This window comes from Alligator sinensis, unplaced genomic scaffold (genome assembly GCF_000455745.1).
Source record: "Alligator sinensis unplaced genomic scaffold, ASM45574v1 scaffold417_1, whole genome shotgun sequence".
NCBI lineage: Eukaryota > Metazoa > Chordata > Crocodylia > Alligatoridae > Alligator > Alligator sinensis.
In genome coordinates this window covers 1,010,003-1,025,950 of record NW_005842433.1, presented here as the reverse complement: position 1 = coordinate 1,025,950, position 15,948 = coordinate 1,010,003, and the positions used below count along the sequence as shown (strand labels likewise).

At 39.7% G+C, this 15,948-nt stretch overlaps 1 protein-coding gene across 1 annotated transcript in view; it reads right to left on the bottom strand.

Moving 5' to 3' along the window:
- Window positions 1–15,948, bottom strand: part of MAP3K5 (mitogen-activated protein kinase kinase kinase 5) — a 106,644-nt gene that overhangs the window by 30,479 nt on the left and 60,217 nt on the right. The window contains 5 exon segments of the mRNA XM_006030266.2: window positions 273–400; window positions 4,276–4,409; window positions 6,886–6,967; window positions 8,334–8,429; window positions 15,260–15,309. Coding sequence (XP_006030328.2) covers window positions 273–400; window positions 4,276–4,409; window positions 6,886–6,967; window positions 8,334–8,429; window positions 15,260–15,309 — 490 coding nt within the window.

Genomic DNA, 15,948 nt, shown 5'->3' with positions numbered 1-15,948 from the left:
CTTATACCATGCTCTCCCTGAACCATCAAAGGGATACAGGAATCTTGTTGATCCTTCTAGCCTGTCCTATAACTTATAACAATATACTCTACAATTTATTCAAACCATCAACCTGATGAAGACATGTCTTTGTTCCAAACTGTCATATAAGGGTAGTCTATAGCCATGGAAAAGATTTTAAATATTCTTCATCCAAATTTACACTTTATATTATTGCAGCGTTCTAAAATTTTATATTAAAAAAAACCCCCAAACAAACATAACTCACTCACCTCCTGGCACCTGTTCCATAAATATCTTAATGAACCCATTTTCACTTAGTGAACCTAGATATTGAACAATATTCTTGTGTTTGAGGTGTTTATGCAAGGCTATTTCTTCATGCAATGGCTGGGAATATCTGGAAATAAAAGAAACCTTTAGTTTTATATAAAATTGTGTTTTTAGCCATGTCCACTGAGGTCCCATAAAGCACACCTACTGAAATGTAGTACACAATGCTACAATTTTATATCCATACTTTTTGTTAAAAACCTGAAAACTGGTTTCACAGTAATGGCAATAAAATTCAGGGTTTCCAAGACAATACTATGCCCCAACCAACCTGACCAATTAGATGGGTAATAAACCAGCAAGTCATCTGCAATAGAAAAATCAGCTAAAGCTTATGTTTTAGATTGATAATATTCTGAAACATTTAATTAAATGAGAGGCTTATTTGAAATCAACATAGATATTTATCACAGGAAACAGTATTCTCTTTATTGAGCTGTTCACTAGAATGAGTAAGTTTTCACCAAAACATAAATTCAAAGCCAAAATATGTTGCAGAACTTGTGGGTTTAAACCAGGGCAGTCCAAGTTGAGTGGTTGGGGGCTGCCACTTGTTATACAGGGTGATTCCTCCCCGCCCCAGGACACCCCCTCTATGCATGAGCAGTAGTGTCACCACTTTTACAACATGGATGGTGCAGGTCTCTTCCTCCTCACCTCTTTCTTCCCCCATGCAAGCCAAAGGTTCCCTGGGCCACCTTCTGCCACCCTGCGTCAGCCCTAGAGGCAGAGGCATGAAGCAGAAGATGGAAGGGGGAGAGGAGCCGAAAGACCGATGAGGGGGGTGGTAGCCAGGTGGCAGCCCACAGGTTGTGTATTAAACCCCCATGGATTACCAGTTGGACAGCCCTGGTTTAGACAATTTGTTCTCTGCAGAAGTTTCTGGTGTCCAGTGTTCTTCAGTGCAAAATAAAACCAAGCTACTATATTTTAAAATTTGTGGTAAAGTAGAATCATCATTCTAGTCACCTCTAGCATTTTCTTTCCAGTCATCAGCACATTGCATGTACTACCAGACTGTTTGCTTGATTTTCTGCTTTGTTTGCCAGAGCTGAGAGAGTGTTTGATACTTGAAGCTCCACTTGGACATAAGCATGAACTATATTTTCAAAAGAGCTCAGCAGGCCGAACAGTGTGCTCCTTTGAAAAATCCAGTTATAAAAGCATGTGTGGTTGCTGCAAAATGCTAAGCCTTTTTTGAACACTGGAGCTTATTTAAATACCTATTAGAGGCTGAACTTGTTTCAAAAATATTTCCTCACATACTACACAAACATCTGTCCCCTGAACTATGGGTTTGGGGCACTGTGGCCACTGAACAAGAGTGTGTGTATGTTACTGATCTGCGTGACCACACTGTCTCCAATTTAGTAATTGTTAAGCTGAGTTCTGAAGTATGCACCCTTATATAACTGTATTTGCTCTTCAGCACAGTTCTTTCTTCTCATCAATGAAATGCACTGATCGTACTAAAGCATATTGCTGCATTCCATTAATATGGACTGTTAGTATCGACTTAGTGAGGAACAGCAAGATAGTTAAAATTTTACCCTCTGTATGGTTAGATTTCAGAGGCAACACATGGTTAACAAAGTCTTGAGCAATAGGAATACATCTGTAAATTAAATAGACTCATGAGAAAATGTTCAGTGAGGACAGGCGTTTTAGTAGACTGCTATTTAATTAGCAAGAAAAAAACTCAATTCAAAGATGTAAGGCCTTACACATTTATTCGCTATTTATTTATTTAGCTAAAAAGTACTAATATGGTGCTCACAGGGCTGTTACTTAATACTGAATAAATATTTGAGAGTTGAGACCTTCGTAGTGGTACATCTTGTTTTGCCTCTATTCTGTTGAAAATATCTCCGCAATCTAACATTTCCTGATATTTAAGTACATGTGCTGTATTTAATGGTTATCAGCTTGATAAGGGTATAATACATGATAAAAAGTTTAACAAAAATGTAATTTCATTTGAGATCAGTTTGCAAGGAAAAATTAAATTATTGCAGTTCCACAAGATGGTTGTTTTCGTTTTGAAAAAAGTGACAATTTCATTAAAAAGTGCTTTTCTGGCTGCAAGTTCAAAATGTTTCCCTTCTACTTTAGTTCACACTGCAGACAAAGCCAAGGACAAATACAACATGAACATGCCCCTGCCCTCAACATACTCAACCTCCTGGATGTGGATTCCCCCAGGGTCTGCTCTAACTTACAGGACCTTGCTTCCTAGAGCCAAAAAGATTATTCAGGAACAGGAGATGTTTTTGTTTCTTTTTTTTTTAGTTATTGCTTAAAATAAAAGGATTCTTGTGGTTCTTGCTAGCTTTGGTGAGATGCTTTTGAAATGAAGTGATTTGCCATTTTCATTAATTATTTTTCATAAGCTTTTGATAATATTTTTACATAAATTTGAGGCATGTCTTATTGTCTTTAATATCCTTTCCTTCTAGTCATGTGGCAACATGATGCATCTTATCAGACAAATCTGTGCTATGTGACTCACATGTTTATCTCAGCAACAGAACAAAGACAAGACATTACTGCAGTTTTTAAACAGTCTGAAAAACTTAGAAAGCGCTCCAGTGCAAACAAGTTCTACTAATAGTTATTACTTATGTCACAGTATTTACTGAATACCCTGTTTCTAGTAGAATTCAAATATCATGACATCACACACAGGATGTTGAATGTCCAGTCCTTAAATAGACCATTGCAAGTAATTTAGTGTTTAAATAAAGAAGAAATTTCAGTTTACAGAATGACTCTCAATGGAAATGTCTATGTGCAGTAACTGCACGTTTCACACAGTTTATTCTGGCATTTAAATAGGCTCTCATACAAATTTTGTCTCTTTAGCTCAGTCTTGAAGAATCCTACAAGTAATTAGGTTCAAGAGTGATCTGTGGTGGTAAACTGTAGTTATTTCCTTCATTCCACATGTCCATGCACACTTAAGGAGGCTTAGCTAATCAAATGTTCAAATGGGATGCTACATTTCAGCAACATCTACACCCAGAAGTAAAAGCATTACATGTTACTAGTGCCAAAAAATGAAAAAAGCAAGAACTGAGTTTCTACAATCATACATAGTAAGCATTTTTATAACTATTTTATGTATATGAGTGTTTCAAAATCTCTAATGTTTGCCATGATAACACTTCTGTAAGGTTGGGAAATGTATTAGACATAGCGAATGCATAGAGATTAAGGAACCTGCACGGATACAAATTCCTGTATGTCTCACACCATCACATTTCACCAGTTACCCTGTATTGAGTTCAACAGCCTCCATTTATTTAACACAACCCATGCGTAGCTAAAGAATAACTTCCAGAAAGGGATCTCCTATTGATATGAAGTTGAAAAAATGTCCACTTCCCTTGTTAGCTTGTTCCAGTAGCTAGTTAATCATCTCACCAGGGCAGGACGTCCCAGTGGGGATCTTGGTATTAGGAAGTAGGTGACATAAAGGTAGAGCAGCAGGGTACAGAACCTCCATGTGTGTATGGCCCTAGTCTCCCATAGATCCACAAAGATCTACTAGATTTATGGTAAAGCTCTCTTCGTACACCCCTTGGAAAAGCCATGTAGGAAAACCTTTTTCTTTTTCTTTTTGTGCCTCTGTAATGTTGCTAGCCTATTAAAATCAGACTAATGATAAATGTTTCTGAGAACTGTAAGCACTCTCCCCACAGCTCTCTCCCTGAGATGGCTGACTTCCCAATTGCTATTATAATTCATTGTTTTCACAGCTTTGGAGACTATTGTTGTGCTTTAAATGAACTGGAAAATGAAGCATGAACACTATACAGACAAATATAATTTATCAGCAGCTTTTCAGGAAAGGTCTTCATTAATCAGAAAACTGGCAAATCATACTTCAGAACCAACACACATCAACAGAACAGCATTTGGATTCAGCCACAATAACTGTACCTGCTATCCCTCTCTGGGATTTCTTTAATAGCAATTCTGACTTGATTGCTCAGATCTCGTCCTGCATAAACTATGCCATAGGTGCCTTTTCCCAAAATGACTCTCTCACCATTTTCATCATACTCATAGTCATACTGAAAAACAAAAGAAGATAAAACTTTGTATTTGTAATATATAGTAAGAAATGCTTACCTGATTATATAAGAAATGTACTTCTATAGCCAGCTGTTATAAAAATAAGGGAGTTAGACAGAGGGCACTATACACCAACTGAAAACTTCAGCTTCAGCATAAACACGGAAACTATTGCCGGATGAACTTATTTGTTCTGGTTGCTCTCTTGACCTATGTTTTCTAAGTACAGTGCAACTTCAATTTTTCAAATTCCAGTTTAGCCAGAATTATGTATTAACAGAGGTCAGTTGCAGATGCAGTGAATAAACCCCACTCCTGAATTCAGATTAATCGAGTCAGAGAATTTAAGGCTGGGAAAGGCCATTACAGTATTTCAGCTGGCCTCCTGTATAACACAGCCACGGAATTGTACCCAATCACTTTTTGACTGAGCCCAATAATTACCATTTGACTAATACACTTTCCAGAACGGGATCCGGATATGATTTGAAGATACGAAAAAACAGAAAACCCAACACTTTTCCTGATAATTTGTTCCAACAGTTAAACCACATTCTTAGTTAAAATATGATCTTATCTTTAATTTATATTGGCCTTGCTTCATCTTTTAGCCACTGGGTATTTTTATGCTCTTCTACACTAGATAAGAAGAACCTATCAGTATACTGTAGTTCTCACTCAAAAGCATTTATACACTTTAATCAATTCGACCTGATCTTCTCAATAAACAAACCAAACTGAGCTCCTTCGGTCTTTTATTGTAAGGCATTTTTTCCAGTCCTATTCTCTGTACATTTTTTCATTTCTTCAATATCTGTTTTAAAATGCAGAGACACTAGAGTACAGCTTTCAATTCAGTATGTAATAATGAAACTCCCAGTTAACTAATATCACAAAAGTTTTGATGTCTCTGAGACTCTTGTGAAATCAAGCTTCACCTGATAGAATGTATGCTGGAAGGCTATCTTTTCTTTACCAGAAAGAAGAAAATCTAAACAGACCACTGACTACATATTACATAGTTCTTGTGATACCTTTCCTGAACATACGTATGTCTACACAGCAAACAGAGGAGTGAGCATCTGTAGCATGAGCCGGCATACACCTATACAAGTTCTAATTTAACTAAGATGAATAACAACAGCACTGAAGATGCAGCAACACAGACTTCAGCTTGGGCTGGCAATGTACGTATGTAGCTGGAGTCCCTGACTAGCTTAAAAGGACCTGTGCCACAGTTCATGCCACTGTGTCTTCATTGCTACTGTCACCTGTGCAATGAAGATTAAAATTGATGTGGCTATTCCTATAGTACCTACAGTTATACCTTCATTTGCTTTGTAGATCTTCCTTAAAGAAATGATTTAATATAAAACCAAAAACATTAAACAGTGCTTTCTATGCATTTTCTCTTCTCTCTAATGAAAGAGGCAGAACAGAAGGGTGGCTTTTAGCAAAAATGTAAAGCTAGGAGATTATTTCCCTTATCAGACTAATTAAATGCTCTAAGACATGGGTGGGCAAAATATCGCCCACAGGCCTAATCTGGCTCGCCAGCAGATTTTATCTGGCCTGCAGCAGATCCTTCAGCCCTGCCCAGCACAGGTGCAGAGGGCAGCCTGGGCTGTGGCACATGCAACTAGTCCCACTACCCCTGGGGGTGCAGCAGCTGGACTCAGCTTCCCCATCAGCAGCACCTCCTCAGCTGCCGCTGCCAGTGTTACCACTGCCACCGGACCCAGCCCTGCTGTCTGAGCACCCCACCCCATCCACCTCGCACCAGATAGAGTAGGTAAGCAGACACTTTCTCCATGGAGACCAGCTTGGGACCTGTTTGGGCATTGCACGCTCAGCTGGGTGGATTGAAAGGGGCCATGGGTGAGCAGGGAGCAGCATCCAAGAGTGGAATGGGGAGATGGGTCCAGGGCCAGAATCATGGGGCTGTGACAGTGCAGAGCTGTGCAGGAAGCAGATCACAGCTCTTACCCAGGCCCCAGCTCTGACCACAGCCCCATCCACCCATCCCACTCCCTACCTGCCCACAGCCCCATGCCATCTGCCCAGTCTGGGGTCCTTGGCTGGTTATCATGGAGACCCTGCCCACCAGCTCCGTCTGACACCCCTGTACTGGTCTATTAATTTACCACCTAAGGAGTTTGGGTGAGCTGTCATGGGCTGCAGGAGGTGCTGATCCAGCCCACAACGCTCACCAAAACTCCCTAAGTAGTCCTCCAGCTCAAATAATTGCCACCCTGCTGTAAGAAATATCTGTGTTGGTTTTATATTGTATATAATATGTTTACTTCTATAGAGAATGTTTTGTTTTCAAACACTTGGAGCACTATTTTAAATTGCATCAATCTTTGGCTCCCACTGAATTCCCTATTCCCAAGTCAAATCCTATCCTACTGGCCTAAAATTCTCAATAGTTGAAAGAAACTAAAACAAAAATCCTATAAAACAACCTGTCCTTACCTCCAAGGAGTCTCCATCACATTCCCCTTCCTCAGTGTTCTTCCCTATCTCTTCAGTGATACTATTCACCATATCAAAAAACCTGTATAAAAAACAATCAAAAAATACTTGATGCAGTGACATCAGAACGAGCCCTTACATGAAATATAATTCAACAGAAAGTTAAGCATAATAAATAGTAATCCAAAAGAACAGCTCAATTTAGGAAACCTAGGGAAGAAAAAGAAATGGCTGCTCTTGTTGAAAAGGAAAGTTAATAGCTATACAGAGTGTTGACATGACATATATAATACACTCAAGGCCACAAAAACATATATGAAGTGTCAGGGAAATATAACTAGATTCATAAATAAGGGGTGAGATTCTTGCTCTAGCAGTGGTTTCTTATTTTAGGTAAAAGGACTGAGGCTTCATGAAGAGGTACTAAATGCCCTGGAACCAGCTGGGAAAAAATTTCCCTGCTGCAGGAAGGAGGCTTTAATTTTCTGAAGACCTCTTCCCATGCAAACTCTGAAAAACAAAAAACCTCCAAAACACAAACAAAAACATCCTACAAATATATAGCACTTAACTATGCAAGCATCTCCTTTGGGGAGAGAATAAGAGAACACGCACAGTGTGGCCGATATTCCTCAAACAGTTTGATGCATAATTGGAACATATCCAGATGTGACTGCAAAGATGAGCATCGTGTAAGAACGAACATACCTAGAACAGACAGGGGTCATACTGGTTTGGGAGGTAGCTAGAATCATAATGCTCCAGGCAATGCTGCTGCCCCAGGGCACATATAGGTTTTCAAGGTTCTTTAAGTTACTCCAGGACCAACTCAAGCCCATCATACAGCAGCCCAGACCCAAGACAGCGTGAAGGTGGCTTAAAGCAATCATGGGAATCTTAACAGTGATTGGGAGAACTCAATACGAGTTCTGTATTGAGCCTCTTAAACATGCACAAACAAAATCACTCTGCATGCTTTAAAACACAAGCAGGATTAACTCTAATGGAAAGGAATCATGGTGTGTAATCAGAAATAATGACAGAAAGCTACATTAGACCTCAATCCTGCAAAGCATTTCAGCACACATGCACAACTGGCCCCACTGACTTCAAAGAGTATATTTTCACATTTGATGCTTTGTTAGATTTGGTTCCAGCTAATTCTTGAAGTCTTAATATTTGTCAGTAATAAAAATCCCCAAGGACTTGTACAAATTCAGTTTCTTTCAAATATTCACATTAGCATTAGCATAGGTGAACTTCAGTGGTGCTGGGAACTGATTGTACAATGCTGAAATGCCTATAAATTCAAACAGAAGATAAATAAGAGTTGAGAGCTGCAAAATTGCCTCAGTTCCAAAGCAGCCAATACCCATCTCCTTCAAGACTAGCTTGCACTGAAAAAAATATTAAAAACCATCCTTTTAAAAACTGGGCCCAAAACATACCTTTTGCAATGATGTTCTGTGCAGAAATAGATTTGAAAGTCATCTGAGTTGTGCAGCACATACAGGAAACAGCACCGTTCTTCAAATTTCGAAATACTGAAAGAAAAGCCAAAATAAATGCAGGTGACCTAGGCTCCTGAGAAGCAGTGGTTTAGCAACATCCAACTACTCAGATAATCTAGTTTTTCTTCCTTATAGCACAGGATTTAAAACTGAATATAGACCACAATATATCATGCTGCTATACACACATTTGACAGAAGCATTCCCTTGCCTTCTGAAACGCTGTCCCTGCTGACCAGAAACTCCAGCATCCTACCACTGTGCATGCTTCTCTGAAAGCACCAGAAAAATGAAGGAGTTAAGAACCTACCAGGAACAGGCAAAGTCTGGCTTGGGGCCAGATCTGGCCGGCAGTGCACTCCATTTCCCAGCAGCCCCTGCGCATGTGGCTAGAGCTGGTTTCCATGGAGACCCTAGCAGCAGCCACACTGGAAACCCTGGTCTCACGTTATTACATGGAGACTGGCCCCAGCAGCGGGGCCAGCCTCTTCCTGGTGCGGGGAGTTAGAGGGGACTGTGCTGCAGACAGAAGAGGGCTCAGCTGCCGCCACCTGTGCAGGACAGGCAGCAGTGGCAGTGGTGCTGGGAGGGGTGGCTACGGGAACCTTAGGGTAACTATAGCACCAGCCCCCTCCCACAACCCTCCAGACCACACTGTCACTGCCACAAGATCCCAGCTTGGCTGCTGAGCAGTTCCGCACCCTGCCACATGCCGTGCCAGCGCTGCAGGGGCTCACAGTGTGGCTGCTGCTGGCATCTCCATGGAATCCAGCCCCAGCCACGTGGGCAGGGGTTCCTGGGAAATGGAGTCCGGCTGCTGGTCAGATCTGTCATTTTTCCCATGCCCATAGTCAAAAGCCCATTAAAGTGTCTAGAAAGAATCCCACTGAATTTACTGTTCTGGACTTCAGATCAGACAATTAAAATGCACTCAGTCTGAAACCATGAACTGCTGCTGCCTGGATGAAGTGGCATTTCAGGGTGGCACTGGAAGGCTGCCAGGACTTAACTCACCTTTGCTTAAAGCTGATACTGCTAGTGACAACCATCCATTGCTCTGTCCTTGTGTAGGAAAGCGCCACTGGCATTAGATTTAAGTTTACAAAAGCCCTACAAAACATTTTCTTCCTTGAACCTGAAGTTCCTGAATATAGAAGCTATTGAGTCTTTGTTCTTTTTTTGCCAGCTATAGTTCAGCCCACTATGGGAAATTTTCAGGTGGTAATGCACTAATTGGTATACCTATGTTATAGAACAAAACATTCCTAGAACAGTGACACTTTCTGGGATGGAAAACACTTTGTCACCTAGTCCAATAGTTTGTTACTCTATTAGAACTATTTTCATTGTCTGTCTTGACAAGCAAGAAGAGGGCAGGATAGGGAGGTCCTTTCATAATGTAGAGGTTCCTACAGAAGCGAATGCTGGAAAGAGGGATGACTGAACCACACATCGCTTTCTCAATCCCAACAAATTCTTCAGGAAACATTATCCAATATAATTTTTCCAGGGAAATTGGATATCAGGCACTTACTTGAAGCAGTTCTTCCTTCAGTTTGTCCCTTCACGTCACACTTTGATTCAGCAGAATTTGTAATTAATGTTTTAAATAGAGAATATTGCAGGATCGAGGCAAATGTATTAAGTCCCTTATTTGGAGCCCTTCTTAAAAAGATATTGGACGAAATATGGGCTCCACTGAAATCAATGGAATTTTTCATTGTGGTAAAATCTTGGTTCCATTGAAATTAGTCTTAAACTATTTTAAATGGAAACAAAAAAAAAAATAAACTTGTACTAGAAATTATGCAATGGAGACCATGAAAGTATTTGGTTCTGGACAAAGTACAGACTTGGTTAACATGGTTGTTGTTCAAGAAAAATACCACTAACATTTTGAATCACCACTTTTTTGATGTTGTTAAAATTACTTTATAAATAGGATTTATATCTCATCTTCCCATCTCTATATAGTCTTCATTGCTATTTTGTCTGGTATTGGTAAGCAAATGGGAAACTTGGGGTCTTAACATATTTTAAGCAGACATTTAACAAAAGCTATATAGTAAAAGGAAAGATGACTTCATAAATCAGAATGTTAGTACCCAAAATGTATTACATGATGAGCACCTCTGTGATAACACAGAAACTGCTTGGGACAGGGATCAGTCCATACCTCAGTTCAGCAGGGCAATCAAGTACAATTAAACATCTGATTGAGGTCCACTGCCATGAAGAGAAATAATGTTGTGCTTAAAGCTTCAAGTACATATATTTACTAAACGAGGGCTTCTAATCAGTGTGCATATAATCTTTTCTTGTTTATTTAAAATTATGGTGATGCTAAGGCTATTTTACTTGCCTTACTGCAAAGCTGAAGACTATCCATCTGCTTAAGGATAAGTGGATAGTTCTGAAGATTCCCCCTCAAGAGTTCTTCCTGAACTGCACTTCCTGCTTACAGAGATTCACTGCTTTACGTGATATGTCCTCAGAGCATAGTAACTTAAAATATTTAGAAATATAGGGATTTATCCTCTGCTTTCTGCAATGTCTCTTTAAAGTGCAATGTTTCCTAGGGTTCCTCTTGGGTACTCAGACTTGGGGTTAGCTCACAGCATAGCCCTTAGTGACTTGGGTTCATTTTGACTGCATATAAGAAAGGCTATTACTCTTTCTTTAGTGCAAATTATACCCTGCATTGGTTCCTCCAGTTTCCACAGAACTTCACTGTTTAAAAATCAGCTATGTACCACAAGCAAAATACTGCTATCTGACTCAAAGTGCCTCAGGAAGCTGGACTCATTTAAAGGCTTTTGATGGCTGGTGATACTTTTTGACTCAAAGCAATAACAAGTAATTCTGGCTGAATGTGTGCTAGGATGCAAGACATAGGCAGAGTAATTTAGTAGTGCACAAACCACTAATCATTCATCAAGTTTACATTTTAGCGTTACTTTAAAAGGTACAGTGTGTGATTCAGCATCATGTTTCCAGAACTGTATAAATCTTTTGAGTCCCTTTTTTAAGGGAAAAACTCTATTACTCATGAAAAAAGCTGAGTACATTGGCCGCTGAGGGACATGCAGGGCAAGAATCTTCTCCACCATTTCCCTATAATATTTACCAGAAACATTAGTCATGCTTCAGTACTAGGTGTCTTTTCCCCAGGCCTGCCAAGTGCTGCTTGTATAATGCCAATAAATATTTACCCACATCCATGTGGAAAAGGTCACCAAAAACAACATGATATGCTCCCCATACATCAAAACTGTGACTTTTTAGATCCACTATTTATGGCCTTTGCAGGCGTAAAAGTAAAGACTGAGGCTCTTGGTAGAGCTGGGAATTTCCCTTCTTTAGACAGCTTTAAGATATTAGGGTTCAAGCCTGGGCTCTTTGATGAAGCAAAAAGAAATTGAGCTATGGAAAGAGAAAGTATCAGAAGCAGGATGACTACTGCTATGTTCTCTATAAAACACAGCACTATATATGGTTCCTTTCCCAAAGATCTTCTGACTTCACAAGTTACTTCCTTCCACAACTTCTCCTCAACCAAGCCAAACTGACTGAGTTTTGGAAACTTCACAGAAATGGTTCTTAGCTCTAGAAAACTGTAAATCACATGAACAAACTTATTGGACACTGGTCCAAATGAAGACTGGGTGTAACTGATAATAAGCACTAGAGGAAAACACAAAACATTAATGACCACTAACGAGTTTTAGCAGTGTCAAGAAAGGTTTGATAAATTCTGGAAGAGCTACACTGAGCTCAGACAAACAAACAGACTAATCTACATTACACTACTACAGTTTTTGTCTAAACTAAACTGAATTGCACAGGAAAAGTGTAAATGACAGTTTAAAGATGTTTCCAGAAGGGCAAAGGATGGTACATCTGTGCAGAAACAATTTATTACTAGAAGAGGACTGGCTGGATATTGTTTGTTTGTTTTTTAAAAAAAGGTTACACTTTGTGGAGGAAACCGTTTTCCCCCCCAAATATAGTAAACAAAAATACTGAAAAAAACAGGATGTCACAGATTACCGTGGCTTGTGTAAGCACAGGGGGAAAAAATGAGACAGAGAAGGAACTGATCTAATGAAAGTGCAGCAAAAGACTGATCTCTTGAGTATTGATATGTATAAATTATTGGTGGGATCCTGAACAGAAATGCATTCAAGTACCCCTCCCACCCTTTTACCTACTCTATGTCCCTGATTCTGCAGAGCTCGAGTGACTGAAGTCACAGAATCTGGATGCAAACTGCCAGTGGAAAAATCCCCTTCTGCTGAGTGGAACTCCTTGCTGAAACAAAGTCAAAGGAAATGGTAGGGCTGCTTCCTGTGTCAGTCTTCTGTCATCCTACATCCCCCAGTGAAGGAAGAGTGGCAAGGAAGGCAAAGGGAAGGCCACAGCCATGGTGAAACAATGCTCCACAGTTGTATAAAGTAAATTTTAGTGCAAGGGAAAAATTAGGGGCTTTATTTTTAAAGCAGTATCATTGCATGGTATTTTGTTTTACATGTAGAGATGTGATTTTTAGTTGTATACATCACTAACAAAATATCTGGGGGAAAAGCATCAAAGCACAGTTAATTCTTAAAAAAACCCAACAGAAGACAGTATAAAACTCAACAGCCTAAATTTGCCAATGTAAACCAGTAGTTTTTGAATGCTGCACATGGGATACCTCAAAAGAAACTCCATTTTTAAACTTGGGCATCGTTTTCAACTCAGCCCTCTCTAGATGTTCATAGTCAGGCTGTGTCTAAATCTTCTTGGTTCTTTCCACATAAACATCTAAGTTACCCCTCTCTCCTCTCCACTTACTCAGCTAAAACTTCTCCACCTTGCATTTTACTTACTTCAACATTCTTTCCATTGGCCTTGACAAATACAATCATGTCCCATTCTGATCCTCTCAAAATACTTCTGTAGCAGTTCCTCATTGCCATCAGCTTAGCTCATTACCTTACCCATGTTATTCCCCTGCTTATATTTTTCCATTATCTCCCTTTTCTCCTGGTTGAAGGAAATCAAATAGTTGTCTGTCATGTCTCATTCACTATCACTACATTGACTACTCAACTCCAAACAACCATATATGAGCCATCATAGTTATTACATTTTCAAATTGTTACTTTTGTGGTTTGCTCCATGCTGTCTCTCTCACTTGGGAAGGGCTCCCTATAAACATCCATAAAGCTACCTTACAATCCTCCTTCAAATCTTTTCAACTCTCCTTTGCTGCCATGCCTACAAAAACACTTGAGAAAATTAAGCCGCTTGTTGAGACTACCACAGATTGTGCTGAACCACACTGCTCTTGTCATTTTGTTCTGTTCTCCTTGTCTGTATCCCTCTGCCATCTCTTGGCTTATACTCCAGTTGTAGTAGAGGCAATATTAATCTTTTTTGTGTTTATAAAGTACATAGGTAATATGAACCCATAGATGCCAACTCTGTGGATGTTCTGGGGCCCAAGCACCCACTGAAAAAAATCAGCGGGTGCTCAGCACCCATGAGCCAAACTTGCAGACATACGGAAAAAAAAGCTTCTAAAAGCTCCCAATCTTTACAGATGCTGCAGAGCCAGGTAGAAGGAATGTGTTGCCCCTTCTGGGCATGTGTGGGGCTTGGCGCACTGATGTGCCAAGTTAAAGTAAAATGCCTGGGGGGTTTTTTATGCCTGCAGCTATCCACCAGCAAAAAACAAAGTCAGTGCCTATGTGTAGTCCTGATCTATTACTTGAGGCTCCTTAGCACTTCCACAATACAAGTAATGAGCAGCAAGAATGTAAATTTAAATGAGTTATTTTAATCCTAATTATAAACTTTCCCGAATGCAAGGTATGGCACTTCTTTAGTCCACAAATATACATACATATATAAATACATACATATGCACACATGCATCTATATTAAATTCTGGCATAATAACCTCTGCACATGACTATTCTAGGATGCAGACACACGTAACCATTGAATCAGTCCAGTGTCATTGTTTGGGAACATATCCACAATTGCTGTGGGACAGAATGCTGAAACATAACAAGTGAACAGTTTCCAAATGTTGCTGATTGGGAACTGGCTCACAATTGTGTAAAATGATGTAAAGTGTAAAGTGTAAAGTGAACACCTAGTTCAACATACCTCGACTGAATGAGCAGGGGAAGAAGTGCTTCTACCCATGCCTGGAGGAACACAAGGGTTGGGTGACCTGTGGCTAGGGACATTTCCACTTTTCTGCTTTTCTCTCCCCACTAAACATGAGTTCAGTAAACTTCAATAGTCGGCAGTTGACCAAAGTTTGTAGTGTGCTCACCTGTATTGGATTAGGGGGTTAGTACTTGGACCCGTGCTCTTCGATTCCCGAAGGATGGTGTGTGGAAAGGGGAAATGATGTGGGGCAGTAATCAAGCAGGGAGTGAGGACAAAACTGGCTATTGGAAATATAGCTTTTACTGCACATCTCATTGATAAAAGTGTCAACAAAAGGAAAAGTACAAGAATAACCAGTTGCAGTGGGGGTTTGGGAGGGGGAAAGCACGAAGAGCAATGTAGTGTGGGATGCCTGGAGGACGGCCCAGACCTATGTCATGGTGTCCGCACATAACACTGAACGATGTCAGGATACATTCCAAGTGCATTTTTAAACCACTTCAAACAGGCTTGTATGTCTGTCTGTCTCAAGTTTAAACAACTTTTAAACTGTTCCAAGTATTATGTGTATTCACTCCCTAGAATCACAGTAAGACACTGCAGAGAGATCATTCTGTCTGAAGCAGCATGATGCTCTCCCAGAACAACACTGATCAATCACTCTCTCTAGGTACATGCAATAGGAGGTAACCTACCTTACTCCCCTGATAGATGCAGCACTGAAGTTCCACTCATGAATGCTTTTCTGCAACACACAGAAAAAATGTGTAAAGAAACAAATAATAAAAGATTCCTCTTACCATGAACAGTTAACACGCATATCTCCCAGCTTTTAAGTCAAAAGACTGGCGGAGTTAAGTAAAATTCCCTACATGAGCATTTTACTTGGTAATGATTATTCTTTAAGACATCATAGCTTAATATCGTAATATCCCTGTAGAATCTTTGCTTAATAAAATCACTACTCTGGAGAGAATTTCTGTAATCAGAACAATAAAGCCAGAGAATGTTTCTTGATAAGAGATAGGATTTAGAAAGAGGCTTCTGTGCTAACCACTATCATAAGTAAATGAACTCCAAAGGATGAAAGAGACATGGAATTTAATAGATTATGAAACACATTATCAAAAGAAATAATTAAGGCAATAAGAAGAGACATATTAGATGAACTGTCACATTTTGTGCAATGAATGGAAGGCTCTAAGTCGACAGTACAATTTTCCACAAGGATTGCCAGAACAATTTTCCCTTCCTTTCTGAATCCATAATTCTTTCCCTTTTGGTCAAGTTTTATTACAGGGGATATGTTAATATAAAGCAGTACACCAAAATTTAAAAATAAAAATCAAACTAAATTTAAAGTAACCTGTCACTGCAGCCAAGG